This window comes from Watersipora subatra, chromosome 10, assembly GCF_963576615.1.
Source record: "Watersipora subatra chromosome 10, tzWatSuba1.1, whole genome shotgun sequence".
NCBI classification, from domain to species: Eukaryota; Metazoa; Bryozoa; class Gymnolaemata; order Cheilostomatida; family Watersiporidae; genus Watersipora; species Watersipora subatra.
In genome coordinates, this window is record NC_088717.1 from 29,445,802 (window position 1) to 29,460,410 (window position 14,609).

Sequence of the window (14,609 nt, forward strand, 5' to 3'; positions counted from 1 at the left end):
ATGAGTCATCTATATTGTTTGAGTTATGAGTCATCTGTATTGTTTGAGATAAGAGTAATCTATATTGTTCGAGTTATGAGTCATCTATATTGTTTGAGATATGAGTCATCTATATTGTTCGAGTTATGAGTCATCTACATTGTTTGAGTTATGAGTCATCTGTATTGTTCGAGATACGAGTCATCTGTATTGTTCGAGCTAAGAGTCATCTATATTGTTCGAGCTATGAGTCATCTGTATTGTTCGAGTTATGAGTCATCTATATTGTTCAAGTTATGAGTCATCTATATTGTTTCAGATATGAGTCATCTGTATTGTTTGAGTTATGAGTCATCTATATTGTTCGAGATAAGAGTTATCTATATTGTTCGAGTTACGAGTCATCTGTATTGTTCAAGTTACGAGTCATCTATATTGTTCGAGATAAGAGTCATCTGTATTGTTCAAGTTATGAGTCATCTATATTGTTTGAGTTATGAGTCATCTGTATTGTTCGAGATATGAGTCATCTGTATTGTTCGAGTTATGAGTCATCTATATTGTTTGAGTTATGAGTAATCTATATTGTTCGAGATAAGAGTCATCTGTATTGTTCGAGATAAGAGTCATCTGTATTGTTTCAGATATGAGTCATCTATATTGTTCGAGATATGAGTCATCTGTATTGTTCGAGTTATGAGTCATCTATATTGTTCGAGTTATGAGTCATCTATATTGTTTGAGTTATGAATCGTCTGTATTGGTCGAGATATGAGTCATCTGTATTGTTTCAGATATGAGTCATCTATATTGTTCGAGCTATAAGTCATCGGTATTGTTCGAGTTATGAGTCATCTGTATTGTTCGAGTGATGAGTCATCTGTATTGTTCGAGCTATGAGTCATCTGTATTGTTCGAGTGATGAGTCATCTGTATTGTTCGAGTTATGAGTCATCTGTATTGTTCGAGCTATGAGTCATCTGTATTGTTCGAGACCACTTCGATTGTATTGACATCAATTGATGTTAGACCAGTGGGTCCCAAATGGTGGGGAGTTCCCCCAAGGGGGGAAATTTTCAGGGGCGTATTCTGGCCTTTATTTATAAATTTTTGCTGATAAATTGTATTTGCAAAGCTGTGCATAATAGTTACATGCTGCCTATTGTGTTTTGTTAATAAACTGGGTGTTTATTACATTGTGTACTATCTTGTGATTCATAGTTTCATCATACTTTCTATAACTTTGGGGATTTTCCATTTTCTTTTTACCAGTATTATGCTGACCAGACATTTATAAAGATAGTTAAACTACTCAATGCTGTGATACTTAATATTTGGTGCTGTGGAATGCAGAAATGACAAAATATGAAGAAGGATGCGGATTGAAAGCAAAACGAAGCCTGATAGAATGGGGGAATAAAGTTTTCGTCGTCTGGAAGGGGAAACCAGCGAACTTATTGGGAACCCGTGTTAGACAATCAGTTTATTCACTGGCAATTATTCACAGCTATGAGCTAGCTACTTATGATAAAGTACAATTATAGATTTGTTGCTATAATGCAACCAGAATCAATCGATTAGACGAAGGAGATTTAGAGACATTCCAAGCAACGCTAATATGTTGGTCATGCTATGGACACCGTCTGATGCCTGCTGCGGTGAGCAGACGGTTGGCATATCACTAGTAAACATGAGCTCGGGATTGTGATACTCCTAGTAGCGGCTCTGTCAGCTACATATGTCGCTCAGTCGTTCAATAGCTTTTTATGCATGGCACGGTTCACGCGCATGGCACGGTTCATGTCACGAGGCTTGGCTAGGTTCATGACAAGCTTGTGTCATCTGCAAGATGAAAACAGCAGAAATCCACAAATTAAAGCGAGTTTTTGTTACTTTCAAAATTTTACTGAATGTTTCACGCTCGCGGAGGATGGGAACGGCACTTGCGGATGCGCAAGAAAGTGCCGCACTAGTCGAAGCATTTTCCACACTTTGTCATTCTGATTTCGATTTGAGCCGATTTAGTTCCGATTGCGTTGCCATCACATCTGGCGTAGACATTCTTAAAGGTTGACTGCTATCACATCTGGTGTAGACATCTTTAAAGGTTGACTGCTATCACATCTGGTGTAGACATTGTTAAAGGTTAACTGCTATCACATCTGGTGTAGACATCTTTAAAGGTTGACTGCTATAACATCTGGTGTAGACATCCTTAAAGGTTGACTTGCAACAAAATTTGCATTACAGTTATTTGGTATCAAAAGACTTACCATGTCTTACTCCGCTGTGTTGTAGGTTCAAAATATGTGGAAATGTGATTACAAGCTCTTAAAAGTTAAAAAACCAACAGTTAATCGCAGCCATCACGAAGACGCCGTAGTTTGGAATCCCTCTCAAAACGACTCAAATATGATGTAGTTGAACTTGATGTGCTTCTGTTTACACTTTCATGCAACATCATTCATCGAAATATTTTCACAAATAAACTTCACGCGTTCAATAAAACCATGTCTATTGTCCATACAAGTCTATTTCATCATCATTGTAATGCTGTCACTTTGAGCACTGATATCTCAAAACCTAGCCTAAAAATTTGTGTAATTTTTTAACCTTGGCTCGTACGGGTGCATATCATCCTCTGATAAACATGAGCAGCCTGTTGGTCACCTGTGATGGTCGAAAAATGCTATAGAAATTGTTCGCGCAATTTGGTGGAAAATATGGATCACATGATCAGATTACAACTAGATGATTAGACCAGGCTGAAACGAACCTGTGAAGTAACGAACATTTATATTTGATATGGGATTTCCGGTAGAACCTGAAGTGTTTGTCATAAACTAGTGCTACGAGATGTTTTATATCGAGCCCTTTATTGGCCTTTCATTTCACGTCAAAACAATAACCACTTTGAGTACATCATCGAAATAAAGGGATTCCAACTTGCGGCTGTTTTTTAACTGTTCGTGAATGGTGAATCTTTTGATACCAAATAGCTGAAATGTGAATTTTGTTGCTAGTCAACCTTTAACTTTTGTAACAAAGCGTCTGAATTAATATCCAACATGTGAATGTCCAATGAAACACGTTTATCATTGAAGTAGAGCACAACTCCAAATCTGCATCATACACACAATTGAAACAATGAATAATGCGTCCGATTGCCTGTACATGTTCGTTTTCCAGTCGTCATGAGTTTGCCATGGCAGGGCTCGTTGATGCAGATTTAGAGTTGTGCACACGTTGTGTTGTCGTGTGATGTTTCCTTGGACATTCGCATGCTGCAGATTGAAATCGCTCAGAATGGCTACGTCAGAGGTCATAGGTCAGAGCAACGCAATCGAACTTAAATTGAAATTCAAAGTTCAAATTGAAATAAGAACGACTAAAGTGTACAAAAGGTTAAAAATGAAATACTCTAACTACTGTAACCTACAACTGTTCAATACTCCAGCTACTGTAACCTACAACTGTTCAATACTTTAGCTACTGTAACCTACAACTGTTCAATTGCTGTCTTCTATCGCAAGCATTGTCACTATCACTAGTGTTACATGCTACGAACCTTTGTCGTATTTTTCATCTTTTTGAAAACATCGTATTAACAACGAAATACTGTGTATCATGTAAACATCGATATTCGTATCATTGCACAAAGTTTTGCAATTGGAGGTTGGATTTTCATCGTCTTTATTAGTGACGTCCTTACAGCATCCCTGCGCAGCTCTGTTTTTAATGCACGTGTTTTAAAAATATCTCCGAAATAAAAACCATCAACTCTGAATTTGAAAGAAAAATTTCTTACACGCTTTGACGTTTGACCTTGGACGCATTTTAGGAATGTCAGCCGTGATATAAATTATGCGCCACTTGTATATAAAAGCGCAACAGACTAATATAGAAAACATCGAGTTGTGTGCCAAATTCTTCGCAGCACATAAACTCGTCAGCTACGCATAATTTGGAGTTGTGCGATCATGCCTGCATATCATGTAAATTCGTCCTCATTCCTATGATCAAAACCACAGCTTCGAAGCTCAAAAATGTGTAGCGTGTAACACTGAACAGTGTAACGCTGTAACACTGCGCAGCGTGTAACACAGTGAATGACTCGTCATTTACTGTTTTATATAGGAGAGTTAGCTATTATCAACTTATTATTATTGCTATTATTACCTTATTATTATTGCTATTATTAACTTATTATTATTGCTATTATTAACTTATTATTATTGCTATTATTAACTTATTATTATTGCTATTATTACCTTATTATTATTGCTATTATTAACTTATTATTATTGCTATTATTAACTTATTATTATTGCTATTATTAACTTATTATTATTGCTATTATTAACTTATTATTATTGCTATTATTAACTTATTATTATTGCTATTATTAACTTATTATTATTGCTATTATTAACTTATTATTATTGCTATTATTAACTTATTATTATTGCTATTATTAACTTATTATTATTGCTATTATTAACTTATTATTATTGTTATTATTAACTTATTATTATTGCTATTATTAACTTATTATTATTGCTATTATCAACTTATTATTATTGTTATTATTAACTTATTATTATTGCTATTATTAACTTATTATTATTGCTATTATTAACTTATTATTATTGCTATTATTAACTTATTATTATTGCTATTATTAACTTATTATTATTGCTATTATTAACTTATTATTATTGCTATTATCAACTTATTATTATTGCTATTATTAACTTATTATTATTGCTATTATTAACTTATTATTACTGCTATTATTAACTTATTATTATTGCTATTATCAACTTATTATTATTGCTATTATTAACTTATTATTATTGCTATTATTAACTTATTATTATTGCTATTATTAACTTATTATTATTGCTATTATTAACTTATTATTATTGCTATTATTAACTTATTATTATTGCTATTATTAACTTATTATTATTGCTATTATTAACTTATTATTATTGCTATTATTAACTTATTATTATTGCTATTATTAACTTATTATTATTGCTATTATTAACTTATTATTATTGCTATTATTAACTTATTATTATTGCTATTATTAACTTATTATTATTGCTATTATTAACTTATTATTATTGCTATTATTAACTTATTATTATTGCTATTATTAACTTATTATTATTGCTATTATTAACTTATTATTATTGCTATTATTAACTTATTATTATTGCTATTATTAACTTGTACACAGAATCATATCAGCTCATATCTTCTCTATCTCTCTTACAGCCTACACAAACCGAGCCTATCGACCTGTCCGTGGGCAAACTTGACTATAGCCGGTCAGACAGCAATGAGGACAGTGCTTCTGGTACGTATAAAAGTAGTCCTGATTGGCTGACTAGTACTAGGAGAATACTCTGGGTTCTGGGGAACGAAAGACAGGTTCACACAGGTTCAGTTATCGCCATATTTCGGAATTGTCTACTTGACGATTGTTCATCGACTATGTGCACCGTAAACTGATGACACTGTCGAGGCAGCGTGGTTACGTCGGAAACATTGCAGCTGTCAAACTTTCAAAATAGTTTGCCGAGTATGCAGCCTGTACAATGTGCAGCACTTCGACAATGGTGATTGGCTGTTGTGGATCGCTTGGTTTATATGTATTTCTTTCAAGACATTCACTGTGGGACTAGTATTTTATTTTCTCCCCAACTGTATGGTATAATGAGAACACAATGCTACGAACTATTTGCTAATATAAACGTGGATGTGTTTGTGATAGTACGAACCTTTGTTATCACAGATGATCACTAAAGTGTGATTGACACCGACATATGGCGAAATAGCGTGAACTAGCCTTGAGGTAGCGAATGAAAGGGAATGTACAGTAGTAATGACAAAAAATCTATATACAGTGAAACTCGGATAACTCGCCCTCGGATAGCTTGAACACATGGTTAACTCGGATTTGTTTGGTCCTTTCCCACGCAATGATAAATTGCTTTAGATAACTCGACCTTAACTTTGTTAACTCGAACAGTTTTTTACCCAAGGCTACCGAGACCGGTTGTTATCGCTTTAGAATATCATTTCATTTCAAGCCATAGAGAAAAACATCAACTTTTAGTAGTTCTTAGGCGTCATTATTACCACTATCGGCAAAATATTTTCGTTAACGACTTTTGTAAAGGTTTGAAAAAAATTAAATTTTACCAAACATCCGCTTTGTGATGGCCCTTCGAAAGCAAGGAGAAGCCCTTCGAAAGCAAGGAGAAGCCGTTCGAAAGCAAGGAGAAGCCCTTCGAAAGCAAGGAGAAGCCGTTCGAAAGCAAGGAGAAGCCCTTCGAAAGCAAGGAGAAGCCCTTCGAAAGCAAGGAGAAGCCGTTCGAAAGCAAGGAGAAGCCCTTCGAAAGCAAGGAGAAGCCCTTCGAAAGCAAGGAGAAGCCCTTCGAAAGCAAGGAGAAGCCCTTCGAAAGCAAGGAGAAGCCCTTCGAAAGCAAGGAGAAGCCCTTCGAAAGCAAGGAGAAGCGAAGTAACCTTCGGATAAACTTAAAAGAAAAATCAGCAAAATTGGCTTTTATTAAAATGCTCAAAAGAAAAATATGTCTTTTTTCTGAGCGTTTCAACTGCGATCAAGTTTTTGCCTATTTTAATCTGAAAACGTCCTGGCAGTCGCATCACCTAAAACAAACAAACAAATCTCAAGTAATAGGCAAATGTTTATACTTTCTGATAAAAATTGTTAAAACATCACATGAGAGGCTCCTTAACTTGCAACAAGCAATCTATGATTTTGATTTATATATAGTTTGTATATGTACTGATAAATACATGCACTTGTGACAGTGTTCTCATAACTTGAACGCTCTGATAACTCAAACACTTTCTCTCGGTCCCGTGAAGTTCGAGTTTGCCGAGTTTCGCTGTATATACAGTGAAACTCGGATAACTCGGCCTTCACGGGACCGAGAGAAAATGTTCGAGTTATCAGAGTATTCGAGTTATGAGAACACTGTCATAAGTGCATGTTTTCATCACTACATATACAAACTATATATAAATCAAAAGCTTTTATTGCTCGTTTCAAGTTAAGGGGCCTCTCATATGTCTTAACAATTTTTATCAGAAAGTATAAATATTTTCCTATTACTTGAGATTTGTTTGTTTGTTTTAGGTGATGCGACTGCCAGGACGTTTTCAGATTAAAATAGGCAAAATTTGATCACGGTTGGAAAAAAAAGAACATTTTTCTTTTGAGCGTTTTAACAAAAACCAATTTTGCCGATTTTTCTTCAAGTTTATCTGAAGGTTACCCGCTTCTCCTTGCTTTCCGAAGGCTATCCCCAAGCGGATGTTTAGTAAAATTTGATTTTTGCAAACCTTTAGAAGAGTCGCTAACAAAAATATTTTGCCGATAACGGTAATAATGACGTTTAAGAACTACTAAAAGTTGACGTGTATCTCTATGGCTTGGAATAAAGTGATATTCTAAAGCGATAACGGTAGCAGTTGGGCAAAAAACTGTTCGAGTTAACGAAATTGAGGTCGAGTTATCTAAAGCAATTTATCATTGCGTGGGAACGAACCAAACAAATCCGTTCGAGTTAACCTTGTGTTCGAGCTATCCGAGGGAGAGTTATTCGAGTTTCACTGTACAGTGTACCCTCGAGATACGATGTTAATTCGTTCCAGAGTTGACATCGTATGGTGAAAAAATCGTATGTAGGGGTATAGAGACCATTGTAATTATACAATGCAAACACCCCCTGGTAAAAATCGTCAATTTTTTTTTATAAAAATGTACATATTGACAATTAGCAACAAAATAGTATGTTAACTTTAGTAATTATAGTTACCTACAGTAACTGTATTGTATTTAGTGTATTTTAATGGTTATGATCTGCAATAAAATGCAAAATTATAATGTGTGTACCAAATGCGGTACGTACGGCAAGGAGTTCTTGCCTTCAAAAGGTACGCATAACATAAACTTTGAATTCACTTCAAGTAAGTTTAGCTTGCTAAACCTACACTTAAAACTAAGTTTTAGTATGTGTTTTGAACTATTTTACTGAATTTCAACTTTTTATCATGAAATTTTATCCTTCAGCAGTTCCTATCTTCACTTTCACTATAAACTTTAGCCTATCTGGTTGAAACCTTTTTCAACCTAAATCAATAAGGCCGAGCGATGCAGTTATAGAACGCGGCCTCTCGCACACTTGACCATTTAATGGCTACCGAAAAGAAAAATTTTATTTTCTATACAGGACGTACATACCTTTGGAGTAACGTGGCTTTAGCTGGTACATGTAGCGAGTAAAGCAGAGATGAGGCAAAAAACGTATCAATGCTAATTATGGTGCTGTACACTTGAAAATAAATTTAAAACGTAATGAATTGGAATTTTTTAGCAGGCGAAAAGAAGTTGTCCATTCCTGTCCAATTTTTCTACTTTTTCTACGAAAAAATTGATGGTGCAATGCAGAAAATTGCTAGCTAGCGCTTGTAAAAGGATCCAGAGAATGTGGTACAGTAGTTTGTCTTGTTTGAATTGTGCACAAGAATCAATGTAACCATACATACAAAGTTTGAACGTATTTATACCCTAGGGGGGACAGGGCTTTAGCAAGTTTCAGAAAGTAATGTGGATGCGTCAACTATCCTGAGTAGCTAGTTATATGAGTTACATACATACATACATACGTACATACATACATACATACATACATACATACATACATACATACGATGAATTGTATTCACGTAGAAGATAACAAGCCCATATGCAAAGACATGGTTAAACAAGAAAATATAACATAAAATCAAAAGGAAATGAATAAAATATGAAAAACATGCCACACAAGAGATAAATAATATATATTATACATGCATTGTTTTAATGTACCAGCCCACATCAGTAAATTAAACACTTGAAATATTTCTGCGAATGTGGGGTTTTCTGTATCTTCTACATCCTCGCCTTTACTAAATGGTTGCTCCTTTTGAATGCTGATCGCATGCATGACCTAGCTCATTCAAATCTTCAGTCGGAAGCTCTTTCTTGTGCTTGCTTTAATGGAGTTCTTGTTTTAATAATAATTGCAAATGCTGATTGGTTGCGATCATATTCCTTGACTATGTTGATAATACGGGTCCCTTCTTATTTACGACATCCAACTTTGTTGACATAAAAATCATTTTTCCTTCGTTTTGTAACGTTTGTATCGGTCTCAGATTCCATAGATAACGAATTAAACGTAGATACTTGTAGTTATATACCTATGCTGACTTAAAATTTTATAGTAAAAGCTATAATAATGCTACAAATGAATATTTGCTCTCGCTTGTGCATTTTACACGGAATTTTCCACGCCGATATGAGAGAAGTCGATCATCGTGTCTCTTCTAAACGTTCTAAGAATTTTTTCGGCAAACTATATTTCGGTGTCTTTTTTATTTCGACATGTGTTATGAGCACACCGAAGGCCAAATTTTAACTCGGGCGAAACTTTTCTCAAATTCGTATGGTGAAATAAAATTCGTATAGCGAGGTGAAGATATCACAATGTTTGACTTCGTAAGGTGAAAAAATCGTATATCAGGGTAATCGTATCTCGAGGGTGCACTGTATTTCTCAAAGTATGTGTGTATGTGTGTCCCTCCAGCTATAGCTATTATAAGAATAGCTTAGCTGGACAATGCTTACGCAATGTCATGGCTTAAAGCCATTATAAGCCGTGCGCGCTTATTAACTAGCTTACTGGAATTTTCCATTGGCAATGTGCCAGGCTAATAGCAAGAGGTAGGCAACTCTCATCACTTATCATTGTTTATAAGCTGATGTTTAATACCCGGGCAACGATGGAAAGCACAGCTAGTAGTTTAATATACTGGCTTTGACTCATCTACAGGTAAGCTATATGTTTGAAAAGATTAATATTGAGTTTCCATGATGTGATAGTTTAGGGACACCAGGACGCGCCAGTGCCTAAGTATTAGTCTTGTCTGACAAGCAGATCATGCTTCCATAGAGTACTATGTTCCATAGAGTACTATATTTGAGCCATGGCTGTGTGACGGCCTTATGCTAAGGTCAAGTGCGAAGTAGTTGTTCACTAAGGCCGTTTCCGTGGCACAAATTAGACCATGAGACAACAAATAAAGAATTTAAGTGAGAATTTAGGAATGAAGTAAAATTATGAGTATTGAAAAAGAGCTCTTTACATAACGCTGTTCTACGATGTGGACTGGCAAAGTGTTGATGTCTCGTGTAAAGTGTAGTAGATCTTCCGGTGAAGTAGGGTGTAATGGATGGTCAGCTAGATTGGCGATATGATCTGAGTACTATTATAGGCAGCAGATATCTACTAACACTGTTAGCTCATCACTGAGTACTATTATAGGCAGCAGATATCTACTAACTACTAACACTGTTAGCTCATCACTGAGTACTATTATAGGCAGCAGATATCTACTAACTACTAACACTGTTAGCTCATCACTGAGTACTATTATAGGCAGCAGATATCTACTAACTACTAACACTGTTAGCTCATCACTGAGTACTATTATAGGCAGCAGATATCTACTAACTACTAACACTGTTAGCTCATCACTGAGTACTATTATAGGCAGCAGATATCTACTAACTACTAACACTGTTAGCTCATCACTGAGTACTATTATAGGCAGCAGATATCTACTAACACTGTTAGCTCATCACTGAGTACTATTATAGGCAGCAGATATCTACTAACACTGTTAGCTCATCACTGAGTACTATTATAGGCAGCAGATATCTACTAACACTGTTAGCTCATCACTGAGTACTATTATAGGCAGCAGATATCTACTAACACTGTTAGCTCATCACTGAGTACTATTATAGGCAGCAGATATCTACTAACTACTAACACTGTTAGCTCATCACTGAGTACTATTATAGGCAGCAGATATCTACTAACTACTAACACTGTTAGCTCATCACTGAGTACTATTATAGGCAGCAGATAACTACTAACTACTAACACTGTTAGCTCATCACTGAGTACTATTATAGGCAGCAGATATCTACTAACTACTAACACTGTTAGCTCATCACTGAGTACTATTATAGGCAGCAGATATCTACTAACTACTAACACTGTTAGCTCATCACTGAGTACTATTATAGGCAGCAGATATCTACTAACTACTAACACTGTTAGCTCATCACTGAGTACTATTATAGGCAGCAGATATCTACTAACTACTAACACTGTTAGCTCATCAGCATTAACGATGAACTTATACAAACCTTTAGTAGATTTTATCAAGCGGAATCGGTATTTTTCTATTATTTGCGATTGTTTTCGATGGTTGAGGTGATCTGACTGCCTGACTGGGTGCTTCAAGATTAAAATAGATAAAAACTTATCATAGTTGAAACGTCAGACTTAAGTGAAAGCCGAATATGACATCTATAAACCTATAAGATCCCTTATGTCATCATAAACAATCTCAATTGATAGAAAAATACTGATACTTTCTGACAAAATCTACTAACACTTTGTGTCTTTGTTCATTTTTAAGGGTGATTAGAATGTAGCAAGCCAATTGCTAAGATGCGGTTGATGGACTTGAAATCACAGCTGAGTTGATGAATTACTAGTATGTATTTATGCGTAATTACCGACAACACCGTGACATCTAAAATAAGATTTGACAACATTACACGGATCGGATCATAAAAGATTGAATGTAAGATGAATATAAAATAATACTTGATGCCTCGACATATAGGTATAGGTATAGCAAAATGTAAAGACATGGTGCACAGACACACTTGTATGGTTGATAAGAACACACTGAAATATTTGATAATTGCAAAGAGTAGGCTGCATAGACAAAAGACAAGAGTGAAATGTGCAAAGATGGATACATACATGTAATATTATTGAGGTATGATTATCTTTGCTGATCCAGTAATCACATGATATATGGTGATATAATAGGTATGTGAGGCAGTCTAGGTATAAAATTGAGTAGAAACATAAAACGCAATGTTAACCTGTCTGTGGACAGTCCTACTGGCAGCACAGATAGAACTAGCTACTGGTAAGGGAAAAGGGAAGAACCCCATTGGTGGACACACGAACGAGATACTCCGGTCAACCAATCAGCAGTGACAACCCGCTAGCAGGCCGGAAATGATTACATAACATATGCAGTTCTCCTACCAGCGTGCCAACCACTAGATTAGGTAAGATGAACAAACGAGGCTAGCTAGCTAGCATGTCTAGCTAGCTAGCATGTCTAGCTAGCTAGCATGTCTAGCTAGCTAGCATGTCTAGCTAGCTAGCATGTCTAGCTAGCTAGCATGTCTAGCTAGCATGTCTAGCTAGCTAGCATGTCTAGCTAGCTAGCATGTTTAGCTAGCTAGCATGTCTAGCTAGCTGACTGTCCGATGTAACTAGAGAAAGTTACATTGGATACTGATCGCAACTGTTCATCTACAGAAAAGGATACCAACTGTAGAGTTTTGCTAGATACTAGCGTGATAAGTTTGGAGTTATGGCTTACTGGTCTATTTTAAGACATGTAGATCGTGAAACCTATACAATGGATAAAGGCACTCTAATTAGTGGAATATTACTACACAAAGTAAAAAGCATAAAATGTCTAAAGCTTTACGTAGAAACATATAACATGCAGGCAAACTGGCAAATAGTGCAGAATAGCAAGCAAAATGACATATTATGTATAACATCTGTTTCACTAACCTTGTGCCTCCGTAATCACATTACTAGCATACTAGCGTCACATTTTTTAGTCTATTCGTTATTTGTAAAAACAGCTGTAAATGTGTCAAAGGTAAGTCTTATTTGCTTAGACTCTGGAACTAAACTAAAACAGGACAAAGAAAAAGAGCGGGAACAAACAAATTTGGTGACCCAAAAGGAATGCTATCATTGGTCATCATCATCAGACTACCCAAGGCAACCAGTGCAGAGGACAGGCCAGTTGTCCATGTTTCGCCACTCAGGGTAACCAGAGTGCGCAAAAACTAACGGCCAAGGCAGTTACAGAAATGTGAGGCAATGCTTACTAGGCTCTACACATCACACCAACTGTCTTTATTTGCATGCCACTGATGGCACCTGTTGCCTTCGTGTTACCAGTTCGCAAGCGATGTTCTCTGCCAGCAAATGTTTATGCAACTTTGTATCTTTGCCAACCTAGACAAGTTTTCATATATCATAGGACATTTACTGAATGTCTGGCCAAGCCTTGGAACCAGTAAGTCGAAAGTAATGATCGTCTCAATGTGGGTAAATTTGCTCTGTTAGTGCTGAGCAATTACCCAGTTCTAATTAGGCTATCATGTAAAGGAGGTAATCGATGGAATGATTAAGGCAAATATCACACCTTTCTCTAAACACCTTTGGAATGTTGCAAGAGCAGCCTCACCTTCAAATATCCTCGTCGGGAATGTTATGAATGTCATTGGCAATGGCTATCTAGTTCATACCTGCACAGCATTAGGCCATAGCTAGGCATCTTTCTGCACTACTTTCTTTCTCTACTGTAGGATATTCCTTTCTATTTTCGCTATTAAACATCAACTCACACAATGTTCTTGTAGATTTCATCAGCAATTATTGGTATTTTTCTATCATTTCTTTTTGATTGTTGTTGATTTTTGAGGTGATCTGATTGCCAGGATGTTTCAAGATTAAAATTAATAAAACTTGATCGCGCTTAAAACACTCAGATGAAGTGAAAGTGCGATTATGGCGACTATAATTGCAAAAGGGGCCGACAAAATAGAGACACGCAACGCTTCAGCTTGAACTCAATAGCCGATATCAATAGCCGATATCAATAGCCGATATCAACTATCACATCGATAACAACTGGTGCAGTCAGTTTACACACACTTTTCTTCTGAGCATTTAAATCGCAATCAAATTTCATCGATTTTAGTCTAGAATCAAAACGTCTCAAACATCAAAAGCAATCGCAAATGCTGAAAATATCTAATGTATCTAATAGTATGTGTCTATCTAATGAAATCTACAACAAATACTTGTGTAAGTTGGTCTTTAATCATAATTCTTCCAGGCCTTCATGTGACATCCTGCCTTCATGTGACATCCTGCCTTCATGTGACATTAAATGCTCAAAATCTGTGGGTAGGCCAACTATTTGTGTCAACGCGAGTTTGTCTCATCCGCAAAATGGAAACAATAGAAATTCGCAGGTCGAGCGAGCAGAGTCGCTAGTCGTTACTTGCAGATCGTTATTAAATGTTTCATGTTTGCAAAAAATGGAAACGGCTATTGTGAATGATGCGCAAGAGTTTTTTATCAAAGCGGCTATGTTAATCCACGCAGCATTCGAATATTCATTGAAGTACTTATCGCGTAGTAACTCGACGTGTGCACAACTCCAAATCTGCGTCATGGAAACAGTGATTGGCCATTTTGGGTAGAGAAGAAGTTGCATCATACAGAGTTCAAAATACTTGCTCAATGTCATAGTAAACATCATCGACCTACTAACTATACTAACTAAAGTATAGTTAATAGGTCAATAGTAGACATGTACACCACAAGGTTTAATTTAAATTCAATTATGGCCAG

The 14,609-nt window shown here is 35.9% G+C and overlaps 1 protein-coding gene across 3 annotated transcripts in view; it reads left to right on the forward strand.

Annotated features, from left to right (window-relative positions):
* Positions 1–14,609, forward strand: part of LOC137405884 (Krueppel-like factor 6) — a 118,132-nt gene that overhangs the window by 90,217 nt on the left and 13,306 nt on the right. For all 3 annotated transcript variants that reach the window (XM_068092324.1, XM_068092325.1, XM_068092326.1), the window contains one exon: positions 5,266–5,347. In XM_068092324.1, coding sequence (XP_067948425.1) covers positions 5,266–5,347 — 82 coding nt within the window. The remainder of the gene's footprint in view (positions 1–5,265; positions 5,348–14,609) is intronic.